Below are 13,707 nucleotides of genomic sequence, written 5' to 3'. Positions count from 1 at the left end.
TACAGGAACATACACTGTAAATTCAGTTTACTTACGTAGTTCTTTGCGGGTTGTAATCTAAAGCGTTACCAAAATTGCTTATTTAACAGTAGTGGTCCAATTAATTGGTCTCTATATTGAGAGGAGCAGGTTAATTACACATGCCACACTTTTAATTAATTTCATTTCCAGACAATTCGGTGTGCAGCTAAAGAGGTTATTGACTTGTCAGATATTTGTATCAGTATTTCATGAGGCCATGTGCTCATATAGTGTCTATAAATGGGAGGTGGAAAGGGTAAACAGAGTTTGATATGCTGTAATTGACTCATATAGCTCACTGTTCTGTCCTTGACCAAACTCTAAAAGGAAATTGGATTTGGGTGAAAAGAGATTCAGAGGAAATGAGAAGAGAAATGAGAAGGCAGACATTTATTTAGTGCCTTGCTGCTGATTGGTAGGATTATATGAACATGCACCTTCTGTGGTTTTACAGCTTAAAGCTAGTATCAGCTGCTTAAATAGGGGAGAGCGGGGCACAACCTAACACTTTTTGACTTTCTCATGTATTTATATATATGAAGAGCTCAGACGCAAAAGCCTCTAAATCCATCTGATGTTTTTCTTTCAAATTAGCATTTCTTTCTGGCTACTTTGTATACGTTTCTATGTAAGTACTGGTACTTCTGATTGGGATGAGGCTGGAATTTAGCGAGTTTGGAGTAAAAGTATTTGATGGTTGTATACTATGTCTCAGGAGCATTCACTCAGTATCATTATTTACTCATTTTTGACCAAGATGGATTTTAGCTGGTTTTGCATCTGAGCACTTAATTCACGATGCCATAGAAGAACCTAAAGAAGCTTTAATGTCTGACCTTTATGTTTCACAAAATGGTCTTTGTGGCAAAAGAAGGTTCTTCAGATTATAAAAAGGTAAAAAAGAAATGGTTCTTTAAAGAACCTTTGACTGAATGGTTCTTTGTGGGACCAAAAATGGTTCTTCTATGCCGTTGCCTCGAGGAACCTTTTAAGCACCTTTATTTTTAAGAGTGCAAGTTACTACGGATTCGGGAAACAGTCATGACTAGTTGATTAGTTTCTCCAATGATGCATCATACTATGGTTAATCAGTAAAACATCATTAACTGCCACATTAACTGTTAGCATTTCTGTGATAAATGCAATGTGATCACATGCATCCAGATGATCTGAGAGATCCGAATCTGGATTCTCTTATTTCCTAATCTAATCCATGGTTCAACAAGAGTTTGCTGACACTGAGTGATAATTGTATTTCTGCTTACCTCTAAATGTGTTTTTTATAGACTTTAGCAGTTTGGCTTACTTTTCAGCTATAGAGCCGATTGAAAGCCTGAATCATAGTGGTAGAGTGCAGTATTTAATGTCATTGCAGTTGTCTGCTGCATTCATCACAACCTCGCTTTCAGCAGGGATTTTTGGGCGTGTTAGTGTTATTACCTGGTTTGCATAATCCCTTAAATGAATAGGATACTAAAACAACACAGACCGCGTGTGGAAATAAACAGCATTATCAGCGGCTGTTTTGGAGACGGGCTACATTTAGATTTTGACCATAAAATAATCCGTCAGTATGGGGACTCTTTTTTTAGTTGTTTTCTCAAAGCAGCTGGTGAAAGGCTTCAGTGGGGGAAAGCTGTATAAACGAAGAGATTATTAATATAAATAGAGCAGCTTGTGAGGATAGGGGATCTTCAATTCTGTACGTTCCTTTGGAGGATGTAAAAGTCTCTCCATAGGCACCCTCAGGGACAGTAGATAATCGCCTGTGTCCTGTTTGCATAATCAGTCTTATTGTTGTAACTTAAGTACCTTGTTTTATTGACTTTAATTAAATCTCCTGAATTTCCTTTCTTTATTTATTGTTTACAGCAGCTTTTATCTATCTCCATCTAACCTTACATTTTTTTCCCTCTGGTCCTCTCTTGCTTCATTTTCTCTTACTCTGTAAAAAACCTCATTTGACTTTGTAACTCATATAGTTCATACATATGAGACAGCATTGATACTTACATAAACAATTAATTGTTATCAATAAAAATTGTAAACAATTAAGTCTCCTGAGTTACGAAAGATCAATATTTGTACAATCCATGTTTGGGTCACATTTTAGTTTGGGTACCAAATCTCACTATAACTAGCTATCGACTGCGACTTTAAACTCAATAATCTCCTAATTTGCTTCTTATTAATAGTTAATAAAGTAGTTGTAAAGTAGTTTAGGAATGGGGTTTAAGGATTAAGGAATCAAAAATATGGCCATGCTGAATAAGACATTAATATGTACTTAATAAGAACAGCCAATATGGATTGAGCATCTGCTTAATAGAATTGGTCCCTAAATTAAAGTGTTTAGTTTTTGCATAATACCTCACAATAAGGTCCCACTAAGTGAAAATTAGTTAATGGAGAATCAACTTATATTACAGTGAGCAAAACAAAACAAGTATTTATTAATATTTGTTGATGTTAGTTAATAAAAAATAAAACTGTTCGTTGTTAGTTAATGTTGACTGGTGCATTAAATAATACTAACAAATACAACTTTTGACTTTGGTAAAGGTTTGATAACATTATCAAAGATTAATAAATGTTTCAGAGGTATTTTTGTTGTCAGTTCATGTTAACTAATGTTAACAAATAGAATCTTATTGTGTTACCGAAATTAGATTTTCTTTGTATAGTCTTGGTGTATGTTTATATGCTGGCAGTAACACATATAATGTGTTGCATACTTGTGCTAAGCCTGAGAATGAGTGCGTTTATGTCTTTTGAAGTTAGCGTCTAATTTTTCTGAGCTGTTAGTTGCTCCTATGCAAGAAAAAGTTGTGGAGAATTTTAAAAAGGGATTTTGGAAATATGGGAACAAAGCCTTTGAAAGCTCTTTAGCATAAACTGTGTGCTAGGCTGCAAGTTGGGGAAAAATGCTTACCCACTAATGTAATTTCATGTAATTCACAACCAACCTAATCAGAGGAAAGAATGTCAAAACACATGGGTGCATTTCACTCATTTACATTCACTCATTTAGCAGATGCTTTTATCCAAAGGCATTTGCAACAAAAGCAGTTCATTCTAAGACTTAACATTAAAAAGTAAATTCATGAATTCATACATATATATATATATATATATATATATGGCATAATAATAAACATAATAAGTGTGCAGTGGGGATATAACCACGCACAAAATTTAGAGTTCAGTAGGCTAACAGCTGAGGGAAAGAAACTGTTCCTGAGTCTGTATTATTCCACATTATTATTCCAATGGAAAAAAAAGGATTGTCTCCCTAATCTATTATCCAAAAGCAATGTCTTGCTCTACTTCTGGAACTAATCAGTTTTGTCCATTTGTGTTCTTGCAGGATGTTCAGTGCAGCTAATGTAATATACACTGGTCACAGAATTGGTCCCTGTACTAAAGTGTTAATAAATTTTGAATTCATATATATATATATATATATATGTATGTGTGTGTGCATTCGATTTCAATTTGATTTTGGATGCATATATATACATCCAAAATCGAATGCTTTCTTGATACTTATTTTGGAAAAGTAATTGCTTTGTAACTGCTAAAAAAGTATGTTCTGTATAGTGTGAATGTTTGTATTATGAATGTAATCTGGACATAGTACATGCACCACATTGTTATTGTCACATGATCTACCAGTGTCAGTTGCATCATGTCACTGTCTTTCATGAATGTACCCATCGAATGTACACTTCAGAATCACGCTGGAAGTAGTAGGTCATCTGGACACTTTTTTCCTACTCTTTCCTAAATACTGTGAATTCAGACATACCTCTTTTGTCCGATATTGTTTTTGCTTACTATATAGTAGGGAAGTACGCCAATTTGCAGGCAGCCAAAGCCAATCTTACCGGTGTGTGACAATGAATATGAAATGTCATATGTATTGCTGTTTCTCAGTATAGGTTTGCAAGCAATCTTGAGTTCTTGTACCAGTTCTTGTATCAGCTATCTGCTTATTAGCATGCCTGTTACTAACATATTAGCTGTTTATTAGTATGTATAAAGCACGTATTAATACACCATTCTGCATGTTCATATTTTAAATCCCTTAATCCGACCCCATTCCTGAACTTAACAATTGAACTTAACTTAACTTAATAATTTACTAACTATTAATAAACAGCAAATAAGGAGTTTGTTCAGGGAAAACTCTTAGCTAATGGTGAATATGTGTTTCCTATTATAAAGTGTTACCAAAAGAAATAACTTAACAAAGCACAGTTGGCCAACAATATCACAACACATCTCAATTCTCACAAAGATGCATTTTGTGTCCTTGTGTCCTTTAGATTTTGTTCAAGACCACAAGACCGACCGTAAGATGGTAAGACCGATCACCACAAAAACACGAGTCTGTTCTCTGCATTCTTGGAACTGAGAAACAACCAATGACTGAGATCACTATCAACAATTTCAGTTTTCAGTGTTTTTTTTTTTTGTTTGTTTTTTTCATCTTTCTTTTTTATTTGTTTACAGATTGGTTGTGTCTCTCATGCAGGGAAATGCACCTTTCTTTGTCAAGATAAATGTATTTTCTATTATATCAGTCATCTATGCTTGACTGACATTCAAGAGCAGGTGGTGGGAGGGACAGTGTACCATATCTCTGAGAAAATATTGCATAGGGAGTCCCTGCCACCACACCGGTCAAAAATATTAGCACAATACTCACAATCAGACAGTAAGCACAGCAACATGCCTGGTAAATTTGGCATCTTATTAAATGGTAATGGGAGATACAAACTGTAAAACTGGATGTTTATGATGCATATATTTTATTTTATGAATTAGTCATTACATCAGGAACACAGCCAACACTAAGCAAACATAGAGAAATGGTTCTATAATCAGAGATGCCATGAAATGTTAATACTGTAATAATATCAGTCATGATAATCATGATAAATTAGGGATTTCACTCACGGACTGCTTCAGGCATAGCATACATTTCATTTGAAAATCCTTACTAACAACTAATTCATATTTTAACAGACTAAAGTATTGATGAGGTTTATTTATAGTGTCAGACCACTACAAAAAAAAGCATTATTTTGTTTTTGTTTAGAAATGCATTACTCTACAACCCATTACCCTATATTACCAACCAACTTTTGAGATATTAGATGGACTGTTTACCCCAAAAATGAAATGTCTGTTATCATTTACTCCTCATATCATTTCCAAACCTGAATGACTTTCTTTCTTCTGTTTAAAAAGAATCAGTCACACTTTATTTTTAAGGTCCAGTTCTCACTATTAACAAACCATAACTTTTGCCTCAATAAACTCCTAACTTGCTGCTTATTAGTAGTCGTTAAGTTCAGGTATTGGGTAGGATTAGGGATCATGCAAAGTATGTGTTTTTTTAAGTACTATTAAATTATGTATGTATGTAATGAATAGACATTCAAATAAGCATCTGGTCAATAGTAAGAATTGTTCCCTATACTAAAGTGTACCAAAAATTCTTTCTAACTGACATGTATTTAATAAACTTAAATCCTCAGAATCAATATCAGTCTACATCTGAATGACTAGTGACATTTTTTATTTGCCCATTTTGAGACATTGTTGAGATTTCTTCAAACTCTTAACACTGAGTCTGTTTGCTCTTTCTTCTTCTTCTTCTTCTTCTATTTGCCCAACGTTCAGGTAGTTAATCAAATGCAATTTGATGAAACACAGTCTTATTATAGAAACTCACCCAGGAGCAAAACTTGCACAGATACTTGTCATATTGAAAGCAGGAAGACATTTAATTGACAACAAGCATAGCCTTTTTAATCTTAGGCTGTGAAGGATTAACTATATCTTTGAACATGAGATGTTAAGCATCTGCTGGCTGATGTTCAGTGATTTAATTCGTATGCATATCTGCTTGTGAGACTGCTAACTGGATGTTGGCGGGATGCTCCGCTGTCCACCATGTGAAAGCTTTCAACGCTCAAGAGCATCAATCAAACAAACCAGACAGTCACATCTGGCTGACAGCAAAACTGGCAAATCCATAAATCAAAGGAAGAATTGTTGTCTTGCAACTGGCAATTCCTGCACAGACTGGGGGGATGTGATCTTTTGGCTGTGGGGTGAATATACATGTTTTATTCTTGATATCAAAAAACGATATTTTGTATGATAAAATATCTTGCCGTAGGCTGGGAGAGAGGATGTGGAGCGCTGGATCATTTGTTGTGTGCGATACATTCCTCTGGGTCAGGTGCCCGCAGGCTAAAGATGAAAGGGGAGGAAGGCAAAATGTGTTAGTAATGAGAAAGCAATGGAAGTGTTGACATATTACCACGCATGTGTTGCCTCTGAATATTATCTGTGCTCTGCTTAAACTACTCCAGATTAACATTCTAGGATTGTTGTATAATTTACTATATTCACCCATCCAGTGGTCTCATTCAGAGTCTTTACACACACTGTCATGCTCTAGTGCTGTGTGTTTGTGTGTGTGCTGTATGCATCAATGCACACATGCTACATCTCTTTGCCATGTGGACTGTGTGCACTTCAGAGCAAAATTGATTTATGGTAAGGCATAACGAGACTCTCGTTTCCAGAGACCTTCTCATCTTTTAAACTGGAGCAGGTGCTAATGGAAATGCATTGATCAATTCTGGGAAAAAAGGCAGAATCCAACGACAATTTTGGTCTTACATTTGCTCAATGTCTTCTTCTTTGCAGATGGAAAACTCATCTGAAACTGACATGTTTCGGTCCAAAATATCGAAAGAGAATGACTTGCTCTTGGGAACCGCCTACACCATCTTTGGTAAGTATCTGTCAAAGCAGTCTAAATAAGGAGAAGTCCACTTCCAGAACAAAGATTTACAGATTATGTACTCACCCTCTTGTCATCCAAGATGTTCATGTCTTTCTTTCTTCAGTCGTAAAGAAATTGTTTTTTTGAGGAAAACATTTCAGGATTTTTCTCCATATAATGGACTGATATGGTGCCCCGAGTTTGAACTTCCAAAATGTAGTTTAAATGCAGCTTCAAACGATCACGAGTTTTTCAACATACCCTAACTATCATGAACCAGATAAAAAGAGTTCATGCAGAGTAAGATGAGACGAACATTTGACATTAAAAAGTATATAAATTTGTATTATTTTTATGAATATAACTGATCGTTTTGCTAGTTTTCTTCCTCAGCTGGGATCGTTTACAACTACATTTGGGATCGTTTGAAGCCGCATTTAAACTACATTTTGGAAGTTCAAATTTTGGGGCACCATATCAGTCCATTATATGGAGAAAAATCCCGAAATGGTTTCCTAAAAAAAAATGAATTTCTTTATGACTAAAGAAAGAAAGACATGAACATCTTGGATGACAAGGGAGTGAGTAAATCATCTGTAAATTTTTGTTCTGGAAGTGGACTTCTCCTTTAATGTCATAGTGAACCAAGAAAAAAAAATATTATGATTATATTTATGATTTATATTTAAATACATTTTTATGATTATATTTATGGTTCGCTGCAAGCCTTACATTTTGGTTTAACATTAATCAAACATATGTCACCCTGGTCCACAAAACCAGTCATAAGGGTCAAATTTTTTAAACTCAGATTTGTACATCATCTAAAAACTGAATAAATAAGCTCACACTGATCACATTGATGTATGGTTTGTTAGGATAGGACATTATTTACAACTATTTGAAAATCTGGAATCTGAGAAAAAGTTCTTAGCAATGCATATTACTAATTAAAAATTAATTTACAAAATAGCTTCATGGAACATGATTTTTATGTAATATCGTAATGATTTTTGGCTTAAAAGAAAATGTATAGTTTTGACTTATACAATGTATTGTTGGCTATTGGCACAAATATACTTAAGACTGGTTTTGTGGTCCAGGGTCACATATTTTTTTGTCCAAATACAAAAACCTTCACACAAAGAAATATAAAAAGGTTATTCATTATAAAAAAACCATATGTAAGGAATAACTGATGACGGGCCATTGAAATATTAGAAAATAATGCATGCCCGAGGTAGTGATGTGGCCACAACACGAAGTGGAGTTATACCTCAAGTGTACATTATTTTCTAATAATTCATATATATATATATATATATATATATATATATATATATATATATACATAATATGTATATTACAACATACATTCCAAATTAGCTATGCTAGGAAAGTAGAATTTTCAGTTAAAAATTAAACAAAAATAAATTAATTAACTGGGGGTGGGGGGGGGGAGATTGTTTTATTTAGTATTTTTTTTTTTTTTTTTTATGTTTCATTTACTTTACTTACTATAAATGAAAAAAAAAAAACTTTTAAAGAGCTTAGTGTTTATTGTGATATATTTTTAAAATATGCATCATATTTTAATAGTTTTGTACTAAAACACAACAAAATAAAAATAATAATAATAATTCGTGCAGTTAGTGAAGATATTCGATTAGATGCACTTCAAACAAACAAAATAAACACATTTTAACTTTGTTTTCAGTGAAAATTACACACACACAAAAAAAAAAAAAAGAAAAGAAAAATCTAAAAATTACTATGATTGTGGTTTATTTTGTATAACATTCATTTGAACCAACAGAATCTGCACTTGCGGAAATCTTCACAGATTGGACAAACTGGAATGACAATAATTTCCATACTGTGCATCTATTAAACTGATATTGATAACGCTTTCAGCTACTAAAAGTATAGCATTCTCTGTTGAACCATACAAAAAAATTTAAATAAAATAACAGATTCTGTCTGCATACTACTTTAATAGCCCTATCTTTTCAAGTCAATCCACATTTATTTGTATAGCACAGCAGTGCCCAATCCTGTTCCTGGAGATGTAGAGTTCAGTTCGAGCCCTGATCAAACACATCTGTCTGTAATGATCAAGTGCTCTTGAAGATCAGAAGGAGCTGGTTCAGATGTGACTGATCTGGGTTGAAGCTACTTTGCCGGAAGGTAGATCTCCAGGAACAGGACTGAGCACCCGTTATAGCGCTATAGCATTCTTTTAACTGATCGATTGCATATTTCTTTCTTTCACTGTAGGTGTGTTGTCTCTGATGGGAAACACAACTCTGTTGTTTGTAGCCTACCGTAAGAAGTTGACTCTAAAGCCAGCCGAGTTTTTTATCATCAACCTCTCCATCAGTGACCTGGGCATGACCATCTTCCTCTTTCCCTTCGCTATTCCCTCCGCTTTCGCTCACAGGTGAAACTCACAGATTTCTTACAGAGGAAAAGTCTTCTCATCTCTCTTTATATGTACATATCTTTATCCCTTAGATGTTGTTGTGTTCTCTTGAGACTCATTAAAGAGGGTCATCTCGCTCTCGCTCTTGCTCGGCTTAAAGGCGTCAGCATAATAAAAGCAAATTAAATTAAATTTAACAGCTGGAAACGCATGAGCGCAGCCTCAGGGTCCTCAGAGCCTGATCTCTCTGATGACTGGCCCTTTTGATGATACTATTCCTTTTTTCTTCTCTTTTTTATTTGTGTAGTAAGCTGTTATCACTGATTGTGTGGTTACTACACGATCTTTTGAAACAAACCACTTCATAATAATATAAATGACACTAACAGCATCATGACAAATGAAACTTAACATCCATTGCATGAGCTCAAATATGGTTTAGATTGCTGTTCACAATCAACGGGGCTCTTGACTAGACCTCGTTCCCTTCATGGACCTAATTAATAATGAAGAATAAAGATAAAGCAGAATTTGCTGTTTTTGTTTGGAATTATTGGGTTACATCAAATAGCATGGAATCAGTATTCAGAGTTTGGCAATCCTGTACATTATTCATGCTAACTCATTTTTTCAACTTAGTCAGACTTTATTCAGTGCACTCCTACATTTCAGGGTGGAAACATGAATGCAGTTATAGCGTAATTACCACTAACTGTTCAATAGTAATGTTTCCAGGTCTAATGTGGCATTCTGGCAGACTCTGTCTATGGAGTCTCAGAATCAACATGTGAAGAGTTCAGATGCAAAACCAGCTAAAAGCCATCTTGGTCAAAACTGAGATAATGATATTGAGTGAATGCTCCTGACACATAGTATACATCCATTGTTGTGATTTTTTTTCTTAGAGACCAGGAGACGTTTTTGGATATCTTGAAGCAGAAGTTTCTCTTTATTCAGATACTCGCTGCTCTGCACTGCAGTCTTCAAAAAGTCATCTTCTAAGGCAGTGATACATTGTAGTTTATATACATTTAGGGGGCAGTGCTTAGATCTGGAGACAAAGCACCTGGGTGACAACCCCAAACAAAGCATGCAAATGAAGTATTCAGGTATAGCAGCCTGCACCATTTACACCAGTCCTAATCCAATCATCATAACTACTCAAAGACTGGGCAGAGGTACCAAGAGCCATTACAAACAAAAGGTGAACATCTCAGTTATCTGGCTCATTTGACTTACAATAAGAGAACAGGAACTGGCAGGAACCTCTTGCTACAAACTTTGCTTGAGAGAATCATTTGTCTGATGTCATCATATTTACCTTAAATACTAAGTACAATGTACTGCACCTTAGATTTTCACGTGATGCTATGTCAGAACATAGGATCAGCATATTTTAAACAGTTTCTTAAATTTGTAATTCTTCACCATCAAATACTTTTACTTCAAACTTGCTAAATTCCAGCCTCATGCAGCCCAATCAGAAGTGCCAGTACTTACATAGAAACCTATACAAAGTAGCCAGAAAGAAATGCTCATTTTAAAGAAAAACATCAGATGGATTTAGAGGCTTTTGCATCTGAACTCTTCATGTATTATTCAAGCCACTGACATCATGACATATCCACTAAAACTATTAAAGTATTTAAACGAATGTGTATAGACTTGCTAAAGAAACATGCATCCTTAATCTGAGCTGCTATTCCAGGTTTTTACCTTTGCTTATGTCTACACACCCTAACTGTTCATACAGTTACAATTACATGTATGAATTTGATACTTTTATCCAAAGCGACTTACACTGAATTCAAGATCTGCATTTTATTATTTTACACATTCCCTATGAATCAGTCCCATGGTTTTGTCATTGTTAGTGCTGTGCGCTGCTGTTTGGGCCCCAATATTTTTCCAAAATCCAGCTTTGCAGTAGAAAATGTGTAGTAGGCAGTGAGAAATGGACCAGTGTCAAGTGATGAGCTTATGAAATGAGGAGGCAAACTCGATTAAATGGGAAGTTATGTAGACATTAAATGGAACTGCAACATGAATTTTGGTAACACTTTATTTGATAGTCCACTTTAGACATTCTACTAATAGTAAGTAACTTTGCAACTGCATGTCAGCTAGCCATTAGAGTATTAGTAGACTTTCTGCTTAATATCTTCTAACACTCTTCTAAACATTGCATACCTAACCTAACAGTCTGCTCTGAGAGTTAGTAGACATGTAGTTGCAAACTAATGAGAATTAGCTGACATGTAGTTGCAAAGTTACTTATATGTAGTAGAAACAGGGGTTCTCAACTTTTTTTTACACCTTCTCCGTTCAACTTTGCAAGGCCCCCTATGCCTGACATTTCCTCTAAAGGTGTTTATTTTAAAACCTTTTTATTAACCAAAACATTATTTTTATTTTTATTTTTATTCTTCTACTGCATGTTATTAAAAAACCCTCAAAATTCAAACAAACTTTAAATTAAAGCTATACTTTTTAACTTAAAAGAAAACCCTCTGCTCAATTCTAACTTATACGGATTTAAAGCTCCTGAATTCTTTAATTCAGACATTCTTTACAACTTCAGAGTACTTTTTCTTAAGTGAACTTGCCAAACAGGACAACAGGGAGATGCCAAAAGACCACTCACTAAACCTGTCCATTTGAACTGGACTGACATATCTATTGTTTGTATCCATTATAAAATAAAGCATACAAATGAAAAATACAGCAAATACATTGTAAATCTGTTGATGCTGATGCTCATATGTGCATAAACACCACTGAGCCTCACAAGATCCTTCTCTATGGATGAGCATCCATTATAAAACAATCACAGGACATTCATTTTGACAACTATGCAAATGTTTAGAAAATTCACACAAAAATACTAGGGATCAGAGACAGAGCCCCGTAAGCGCGAATAGCTTGTGAATCAATAGCGGACTTATGCGTGCCTAATGTACGACTCTGATAAACAAGCGCGTCATACATTAGGCACGCGCACGTTCCTTACTATTACTCTGATCGTCTTTACCTTTACATTAGCATGATGTTTGTTTCATGCAGCCAAGAGATGAAGTAGAGACCTACACTGCCGCGGGAGTACCGCAATAGAGTGCGGTGCGGGACAAAACTTAATGGACGAGTGCCGGTGCGAGCGGGATGCGGGATAAGATAAAAATGATTAACAGATGCAAGAATAGGCAGTTTCGATTTAAAACACGTGTTTGCAGTTTGAGCAATGTAGCCACCTGCTGATTCCTGGAACGCGTTGGTCAATCAGAGGTGTTTAAGTTGGAATCCACTCACCGCTTATAGGTTTTTGCACAGTGCTGAATGTTGCGTTCTCGCGAATCCTCTCATTACAACACACGAAGTGTAGACATTGTGGAAGATGCATTGTGCATATATTCATTGTGTTATAAGAGCTTTATGAGATCGCGATGAACTGAGATGTCAGCTCAGGCCCGGTTCCAGAACCAAATCACTGAGGGTGCTTCTGAAAATTGTGAGGGTGCTCACAAAAAATATGCATGGAACTGTATGAAAACGGTACCACCAAATAGGACTGAGTAATATAAATCGTCTACACTAGTATCGTAATTGTAGTTTCAACAAATGCCATCTAACATCAAGAATACACTGTGAATGTTATTACTGCATGCTCATCTAGGAGCAGTTCACATGTCGCGCCTAAAAACGCGTTCTTTCCAAAGCGCTAAGTTACGCTCCCATGGCGTCTGTCGTTACTAGGCAACCATGGCCTACGCTCTCCATGAAGACAAGTTAGTTTCAGCAAATGATAAATGGCTTTCTAGCACTGCCCTGCTACAAAATTTATTTTAAAAATGTCTATCCCTGTACAGCTATGATCAGATGTTTCACCGTCTTGGCTGAGTTTTCAATGTTGTTTCTATAAAGGATGAAGCTGATTGGTTGGTTCGTGTCACATGACCCGAGGTGCGCTTTTAACAATTCAGCTTGTGTATTTACAGTATTTTTTACAGAATTTGCAGCGTTAAAACTAGTACACGTTTAACATGATAGCAAGCAAGATATGGAATAAAAAAATGTCCCATTCCATGTATTAATTTTTGTCTAGTCTGCATGTTCATTAATTTAAAAATTAATACGCTATTAATAATTTTATCTGAGGGTGCTTTTGCTTTTGTTTGGGGGTGCTTAGCACCCTCAAGCACCCCCGTAGAACCGGGCCTGTGTCAGCTTTAAAGGAGCGCTGTTTGCTCGCATTCTGCCAAGCATGCACGCAGCAGCCGATGCTTGCTTTTCTGTTAAGAATAGCAGTGGTTTCTAAATGTTGATGCTTAGCCTAAATAACACATATTTTATCGGGAGCGTTTATGCCGAGATCTTGTGGAAATTACGAGATGTTACAGAACTATTTCATGTACATTTCATGTAGTGAAAAAGGTCTACATACAGTAGGTTACTTTTATGC

At 35.4% G+C, this 13,707-nt stretch overlaps 1 protein-coding gene across 1 annotated transcript in view; it reads left to right on the top strand.

The window, feature by feature from the left end:
* Positions 1–13,707, top strand: part of opn7b (opsin 7, group member b) — a 61,986-nt gene that overhangs the window by 25,401 nt on the left and 22,878 nt on the right. Inside the window, exons 2-3 of the mRNA XM_051095730.1 lie at positions 6,751–6,838; positions 9,107–9,269. Coding sequence (XP_050951687.1) covers positions 6,751–6,838; positions 9,107–9,269 — 251 coding nt within the window. The remainder of the gene's footprint in view (positions 1–6,750; positions 6,839–9,106; positions 9,270–13,707) is intronic.

Source organism: Labeo rohita, chromosome 23 (assembly GCF_022985175.1).
Source record: "Labeo rohita strain BAU-BD-2019 chromosome 23, IGBB_LRoh.1.0, whole genome shotgun sequence".
Classification (NCBI taxonomy): Eukaryota; Metazoa; Chordata; class Actinopteri; order Cypriniformes; family Cyprinidae; genus Labeo; species Labeo rohita.
Note: the sequence above shows the minus strand (reverse complement) of the source record. Positions and strands in the feature narration are given on the sequence as shown.